General features: G+C 33.2%; 2 protein-coding genes across 2 annotated transcripts; one reads left to right on the top strand and one right to left on the bottom strand.

Annotated features, from left to right (window-relative positions):
• Positions 1–1,146: 1,146 nt before the first annotated feature.
• Positions 1,147–3,180, bottom strand: LOC111021109 (large ribosomal subunit protein eL19x). The gene is made up of 5 exons (XM_022297967.2): positions 2,990–3,180; positions 2,164–2,286; positions 1,637–1,950; positions 1,481–1,548; positions 1,147–1,406 (listed from the first exon to the last, which is right to left on the bottom strand). The coding sequence occupies exons 1-5, from the start codon at positions 3,099–3,101 to the stop codon at positions 1,382–1,384; spliced, it is 642 nt and encodes a 213-aa protein (XP_022153659.1). The 5' UTR covers positions 3,102–3,180; the 3' UTR covers positions 1,147–1,381.
• A 3,075-nt stretch (positions 3,181–6,255) lies between these two features.
• Positions 6,256–7,650, top strand: LOC111019869 (protein SEED AND ROOT HAIR PROTECTIVE PROTEIN). Its single transcript, XM_022296374.2, has 2 exons — positions 6,256–6,653; positions 7,278–7,650. Exons 1-2 carry the CDS (start codon positions 6,368–6,370, stop codon positions 7,616–7,618), a joined length of 627 nt encoding a protein of 208 aa, XP_022152066.1. The 5' UTR covers positions 6,256–6,367; the 3' UTR covers positions 7,619–7,650.
• Positions 7,651–7,870: the final 220 nt, after the last annotated feature.

The following is a 7,870-nucleotide window of genomic DNA, read 5'->3' as shown; positions in this document are numbered from 1 at the left end:
GGTTAATTTATTTTTTGAATTCATGATTGATTAATCTCTATAATGCCAATATTTTGGTAGGAAGTTAGGAACGTAGTTATATAATCTCTCAATTTCGCAAAGGCCCATTTCTTTGAGGTGAGGTATAAACCCCACGTGCTGACATTTTTTCTTTAATAAAGTTTTTTTTTGTGCTCCAAGAAAAAAAATTTACTTGAATTGGTCAAGAGAATATAGTAGCTTTTTTAAAACGAAGAAAATTAGCAACATTAAAAAAGAAAAGAAAAGACGGATGTTAATGCAGAATGTGTACAAATCATGGTGACCCCCTACTTAGATTTAATATCCTAGGATGGATATAAAAAAAATTACATATACAAAATTAATAGTAACTAAAAAATATAATGATATATTTGACCTTTAATCTAGATGCTATTCAAAATCTTTTCTTAATTCAAGGCGGAGATTCAAACTCAAATAAATCCAATATCTTTATATATATATATATATAGAGGCACCATTATAATCAAAATCTTAAAGGTAAACAATTAAATTTAAATATTTAGTTAAACTCTTATGCAGACATTATTACAAATAAATAATTTATTCGAAATAGCTCAAAGTAGTAAGAAACTTCCCCATCACATGATATACAGAACATATCGTTTTCCATTCATAATTTTAGAAATCACACCAAAATGCTTCCCTCGAGTCTTTAAAAATTTTGTAACTTACCATTTAGAAATAAATTTGTCACCCTAACAAATGAACAAATTTTAACCAAATTAAAATTACAAATCTATTCTTTTCAAAAAAATTAAAAAAAATAAAAGAACACATCTATTAGAATATATAGCACTCATACAAGAAAATTTTATACATTTTATATGCTTACAAAACAAGTTTGATGCTGTAGTAAAAATTTACCCTATTAAAATCAATTACAATCATTTTGAATAGTAAAGATATAAATAAAAACGTTCACAAGTGTTTGACATGTATCAAACAAGTATCAAATGACTGATTCGTATCCTCTACAAACCTGCTACCCAAACCCGAAGCAATTACAAGTTCGTCGGTATGATTAGTGTAACAAATCAAGATCTCTTGGTAACTGAAGCACCAAAATAATCACAAAAGCATAATCCATAACCATACAACTCACTCTAAATCAATCAATATGCATTGAATCTCAAATAAATTCCATTAAGCAAACATGGCTGACAAAACATAATGAACATAAACTAACAAAATTACCAGGCTTAAAAATCCTTGGTCTTGGATGTGAAGTAACAAGGTCCAAAGTAACAAAAGGCTGAAAGCCTCCTCAAAACTACTCTAGAATAATAGGGACACAAGAACCATCAGAAGTAAACCTTCCTACGGCACTCCTGAAAAATTCTCACTTCTTCGATTTCTTTGATGCCCTGGGTATAACACAACGATATTTAGTATCATGGCTGAAGCAAGATTTAAATACATTTTCACAATTGATACTTACTGAGTTGATTGAGACCCAGCAGCAGGTTGGGCTGCTGATGCCGCGGATGATTGTTTCTCCCCAGGTCCCTACACATTGAACAAATACAATTATAATGATGTTGAGAGTACGAAAGTAATCGGGTTAGTAATATTCAAGAGTAAAGGGGGGAAAAACCTGTGCCAATCGTTCCTCCCTTCGAGCAATTTTTCTTTCCCTGCTGGCTTTGTTCTTGGCCCTCTTGGCCTCAAATTGATCTGATAATGTCTTCTCTCTAGCCTTCTCAGCCTTCGACTTGTGGATGCTCTCCATTAGCACACGCTTGTTCTTGAAGACGTTACCCTTCACTTTCATGTACATGTCATGATACATATGCTTGTCAATCTTCTTAGACTCTCTATATTTGCGAAGCAATCTCCTGAGAACACGCATTCTCCGCATCCAGAGTATCTTGGTTGGAAGCCTTGCCTCCCTAGTACCCTTACGCTTACCTGAATACAGTTGATAAAAATAATTTTAATACAAAAACAAAGAATAGTCCCGTGCCTCATTAAGTTCGCAACTTTTTGTCGCGAAAAGGAAAACTTTATGGGTATGTGCATAAGAAGTACTGAATATTATTGAGACCCGGAAAAATGATCATCATAAACGCTTCTCTAAAAGTGCATTCATATATATAAATTAGGACTTTGGAAGAAAAGTACCATATCCTGAGTGGCGACCCTTCCTCTTCGCCTCCTTCATTCGGCGTGCTCGGGAACGAGAGTGGATTTTGGTTGGCTTCCTGATGATGAAACCATCCTTCACCAACTTTCTTATATTTTGGCCTGTACTCACCAGTCCAAACATTAATTAGAAACACACCACAAACAGTTCTATAACATAATTTGCATCAGGCATGAATGATTACAAATACATAACAAAGATGACAATAATCTAGCAAGAATAAAAGTACACTTCATGCATATGACAGACATACATTGCTCCTAACAAAAAAATAGGGCTTGTGGAATTCAAAAGAGTAACAAGAGGAAAAACTGAAACCGGTTCCATGGAAAAGCGAAGAAGCGCCTTCCACACTGAGTGCCGAATCTAAGAAGAACGAAGTTTAAACATTCCAATCCAATAAAAATTTAGTTTAACAACATGATTCTCATCTCTCAGCAATCTGCTACAGATGATAAAATAAAACTACTGCATCAAGTAATTACCAGTTTCAACGCGATAGGAGGACCAGGAGTTGAGAGAGGGAAAAGGAATTAATTCAAGTTTCAACTAGTATTGCGATAACCAAGAAAAACAACATTAAACGCATAAAGCAACGACTTCCCAGACAAAACCTAACCGAGGGGGAAAATTTTCAGATCCGAAAACGTGTTTTCATCGGAGTAATCCAAGAAACACAGAACAACATCCAGATTGTGAAACCGAAAGAACTGAAGTTCAAGCAACAACATGGAGATACACCAAACAATGAACAGAGCAAAAGAATCGAATCTAAACGAAGAGAGGAAGATGGAGAGAGCGTACGAGAGTTGGCCATGGAGATTTCGTTGCATTCATTGGGATCGAGCCAGACCTTGCCTCTGCCGCATTTGAGGACGCTGGCGGCGAGCCTCTTCTGGAGCTTCAGGGAAACCATTGTTTTTCGCCCTTTGCCGGCCGCTGGTTGCAGAGAAGATAACCTTATGAAGGAGAAAGCGGAGTGGCCTCTAGGGTTTTAGAAGCGACCATTTTATTGTGGGCCTGTGGCTGTGATACAAAAACTTGGCCCTTTTACAAAATTATGCCATTCAAAATTCGGAATTTGGAAAATGTGATTTATACAATTTTGTTTAATTTTAGAAATTGTTTATAATTGGCTATAGAATGTAAGATCTTTTTTAATAACATAATTGAAATAAAACATTGTTAGTTAAAACAAATATTTAACACTATTTTTTGTAAAAGAAAAAAGGAAAATATTCTTTTGGTCCCGGAAGTGTTAACTGAACTGGTGAATGACCTTAGATAGGTTATTTATATTGGTCCTCATTGACCACTTGAGTCATCCTATGATGGTTAAAACGAATTTATAGTTGAAAAATTAGGAACCAAAAAGCTACTTTTTCAAAAAAAAAAAAAAAAAAAATTAATTAAAAGGGATTATATTTGGCTAATATGAGTATAGCTGCATAAGTATCTAAAATTGTCCCGAAGATCGACAATTCACCGCTATACAATTATTAAACTAAAGAAAAGGAATTTAATTTGTAAAAAATTTCAATTTGTAATAAATGTGTAAATATTTACCATAAAAAAGGGTTATATATGAAAATTTGTTCAAATATTATTTTGGCCTTTACTTTTAAAACTCTATTTTGGTTCTTCTACTTTTTAACTTTAGTCCATTTTAGTTTCGGTATTTTGTAAATGTTCGTTTTGATCACTATACTTTTAAAAAGTGACTATTGAGATCTATGTTTGTAAATTCTTATCACAAATTCTATATACAATAGAAGTTCTGTAGTACAAGATTATGACTACATTTCAGGAATTTATTGAGATTAATGTTTGTGCTAAAAAAAATGATAAGACAAAAACAATAAATTTTTAAAAGTACAAATACCAAAATAAACATTTTTAAAGTACAAGGATTAGAATAGATTAAAATTGAAAGTAAGTGATTACATTTGAACATTTTAAAGTACAAAGACCAAAATAGACTAAAACATATATTTTCATGCATTCATTTTAATAAGTCAGAACCAAACAACAAAAAATCAAAATTTCTATTAAGTACTTTTAAAAAAGAAATTGGAGAATGGATTAGAAATTTTCTTATCGTAATTAGGTAGTCTAACTTTGTCATACATAAATTTACGATTGGGTATATATGTCAAATACCATTGAACTATGTTCGCTTTCACTGCGATAGAACTAATTTTAACATCTACCAAAGAGGGAGAATATAATTAAAAAATGTTAAAATTCAAGAAACTAAGCTAAAACGATAGAGATTTAATTAGAAATATAAGAACTTCTTTATTATACAAGTTTATTATTTATTTTCAGACTCACTGAATAAATGTTTTGCAAATATATGATAAAAATTTTGACAAATATATTATTTTAGGTTATAAACCCTATTTCATTATATTATAAATTATATAATTATTATAAAATAACAAGTGTACAAAATTTATAACATATATGTTAATAAATTAATTAATAATGTTTTAGATTTAAAAAAATAGTTGGTAACTACATACTTCACAAATGTATATCATTGTACTAAAAAAATATTTTTTAACACCTTCAACAATTTTTTAAAATTGAGATTCAATTTTCCTATCAAACACATTAAAAAATAGGAAAACAAATACACTTTTGGTTCCTGAGGTTGGGAGTAGGTACCAGTTTAGTCACTGAAATTTCAAAATGAACACTTTTTGGTCCCTAAAGTTTGAAAATTTGTTCTAAATGGTCCCTAAGCGTTCATTGACTGTTAGTTGACATAAAGAAAAATGACTACTGGTAGGGACCGCCTCCGCCCCCGCCCCCAAAATTTTGGGGGGAATCGTCCCGATATATTTGCTCTTTTGAAAAAAATTTATAAATATTCTATTTCTTTAAAAAATACAAACTTCTCTTTTTCCTGGATGGCGTAAAGTTTAATTAAATACAAGTACAATGTTTTACAAGATTATAAAAATATTTATAAAAATGAATAATATTAATATTATTATATATAAAAATATAAAAACTAATATTAAATGGGGATGGGGTGACCCCATCCCCGCCCCGTTCTCGTCGGGAACCCTGATTAGGATCTCTCGTTTGACTTCGTCCTCGGTCAAATTGGAGATTCCTCGACCCAATCGAATCGGATACTGCGGGTATTTTTGCCATCCCTAGTTACTTGACTTTTCTAACTTGTTTTTTTAAATGATTTGTAAAAAATAATTAATTTTTACCTAATTATGTGATGTGATGTGACATTTTTTTATTCATTGTTTATGTTTTTTTTGCAAAGGAAGTATTTTTTTTCCTTTCTGTCTCTTTATCTTCTTGATGCTGTCTATTGCTGTCGTTCGCCGTCGTCGTCCACTGTCGTTGTTACCTGCCGCCTTGTGGCCATCTACCGTCGCTCACAAGAGAGAGAAGCTCTCTCTCTCCCCTCGTTCCAGATCTAAAATGGGAAGAGAAGAAGAGCTCTTCCCTCTCTCCGACGACAAGGTCTCGTCACTGTAGAGAGAGAAAAGCTCTCCCTCTCTCTGGGAGGCAGTGACGATGGACAACGACGGTAGATGGCAACAAGAAGATGAAGAGAACAAAAGAAAGGAATTAAAAAAAATGCCACGTCAAATAACAGAATCATGTAAAGAGTAATATTTTTTTACAACTCATTTAAAAAATGCAAATTAGAAAAATCGAGTAACCTGTTAATTGTTACGTCATTTTTCCATTAAGTCAACTAATAGTCAAAGAATGCGTAGGGACAATTTAGAACAAATTTTCAAATTTTAGACACTAAAAGTATTTATTTTGAAAGTTAGAGATCAAATTGGCACCTACAACCTCAGAAGAGATCAAAAATTTATTTTTTCCTTAAAATATTGAAACATAAAATACAATTTGTTGACGTCTTGAAAACAGTACGCGTACCTGGGCATAAAAGGCGAAAAGGGTCACCTCTTTCGGTTAAAAAAAAGAAAAGAAAAGAATAATGCATACGTATTGATTCGAACACATGAACATGTTGATCAAATAGCTGTTAAGTCGGCATCATCGTGTGTCCAAGTATTCAATTGATCAACAGTAGCCGATCAAACGGCCCATCTCCCTCCCTCTTTCTCTCTATAAAAACCCAAAATCAATAACAATTCTACGCAGCGAGCTCCAAAATTAAGATATTTTGACGATAATATGGCTCTCGTAAGGCAATTCTCTGCAACTCCGGTGCTGCTGCTGCTGCTGCTGGCCGTTTCTTCCGCGGCGGATTCTTACGGCATCCCCGACGGGGAAGATTACGCGCCACCCAAGACTGTACGCGGAGCGGGCGATCATGACGGAACGGCGCCGTTTCCAACCACCCTGCCCATCTACGAGAAACCGCCCCCGTCGTACGGCGAGGAAGCGCCGGCGCCGCTCACCATCGCTGTTGAAGGAGTTGTTTCCTGTAAAACTGGCTCCAAATATTCTCCACTCAAAGGTTAACTCCTCGAACCTCTCTTCTATATCTTTTCATTTTCTTTTTTTTTTTAATATAAAATTAGCAGCTCGTTTGTTTTTTATTTTCTCCTACCTAATTTTATTATGAAATCTAAATATTTGACCGAGTATTTAAGTTCCTCGTTTTCCTGTAAAAATATTTTCAAAATTATATAGAGGTTTTTTTTATTATTATCGTACATTTTCAAGATTTTGAATATGTCTCGAATCAACACCTACCACATAATCTTTAAATAGTATAGTCACCATGTGCCACATAAGTATATTAAATTGATAGAATGTCAACATTAAAGATTTATTAGACAAAAAAATTAAAGAGTTCGATGATTTATTAATTCTTTTTATAAAATATATAAATTATACAGGTACCACTAAATTTTAGAAATCTATTAAATTTATTATAATTTCATAATTTAACATTTAAACATAGTGATTATCTAATAAAACTGTTGTGAAGAAGGTTTTAGAAATTTAAACTCTTTTTACAGCTGCATTATTTAATAGTTTACAAGTTGCAACATTAATTCAGTGGTAATTAATTAACATCCAAAATTTAACCTTCTTTTTCTCTCCTGAGTGACGACTATTTTATCGGTTCATACAGGTGTTGTAGCGAGAATCACATGTGTAGCTTTGAACGAAAAAGGTAATGAAGTGGCTCCTTTCTCATTCTCCAGTTTCCCAACCGACGAGCATGGCTATTTCTTGGCCACATTGTCACCTTCCAAGCTCAAGGGCAAGGCTAAGGTGACCCAATGCAAGACCTTCCTTCCACCTTCGCCATGCGAGGACTGCAAATACCCGACCGACATTAACAACGGCGTCACGGGTGCTCTGTTTAGTTCTTTTCGCATTCTCACGAACAAGAAGATGAAGTTGTACTCTGTTGGACCTTTCTTCTACACCTCAGAACCAAACGCGTCCCCTATACCCGATGGTTACTGATCATTACAATTTTAAGAAAAATATATTTCTTTCGTTTGTTCCTTTTTTCTCTCTTTTCTTTTAAGATTGTTTCAGTTTGGTTTCGTTGTTGTTCAATTGTTGAAAAATGTCACTGTGGAGGGAGAAGTTATTCAATGCAGTCGTTTTCTCATAATAAAGATGTATTGTCAAGAAAAATATATATTTCTTATTTTCTTTCTCTTGTCTTTAAATAATGATTTTAAAAAATGTCTAGAAAATTCCCTAATTAAC

Source organism: Momordica charantia (genome assembly GCF_013281855.1).
Source record: "Momordica charantia cultivar OHB3-1 chromosome 9 unlocalized genomic scaffold, Mcharantia_2.0 BLBB01000009.1, whole genome shotgun sequence".
NCBI lineage: Eukaryota > Viridiplantae > Streptophyta > Magnoliopsida > Cucurbitales > Cucurbitaceae > Momordica > Momordica charantia.
The sequence above is the reverse complement of the archived record's forward strand: the minus strand, read 5'-3'. Positions and strand labels throughout refer to the sequence as shown.

Bases quoted from the DNA above. Each gene is read 5' to 3' on its own strand.
- LOC111019869 (XM_022296374.2), top strand. From the start codon at position 6,368: ATGGCTCTCGTAAGGCAATTCTCTGCAACTCCGGTGCTGCTGCTGCTG. The intron at 6,654-7,277 runs GTTAACTCCTCG...CGGTTCATACAG, and splicing joins CAAATATTCTCCACTCAAAG to GTGTTGTAGCGAGAATCACA.
- LOC111021109 (XM_022297967.2), bottom strand. From the start codon at position 3,101: ATGGTTTCCCTGAAGCTCCAGAAGAGGCTCGCCGCCAGCGTCCTCAAA. The intron at 1,951-2,163 runs GTACTTTTCTTC...AACTGTATTCAG, and splicing joins GGGTCGCCACTCAGGATATG to GTAAGCGTAAGGGTACTAGG. The intron at 1,549-1,636 runs GTTTTTCCCCCC...TTCAATGTGTAG, and splicing joins GGGAGGAACGATTGGCACAG to GGACCTGGGGAGAAACAATC.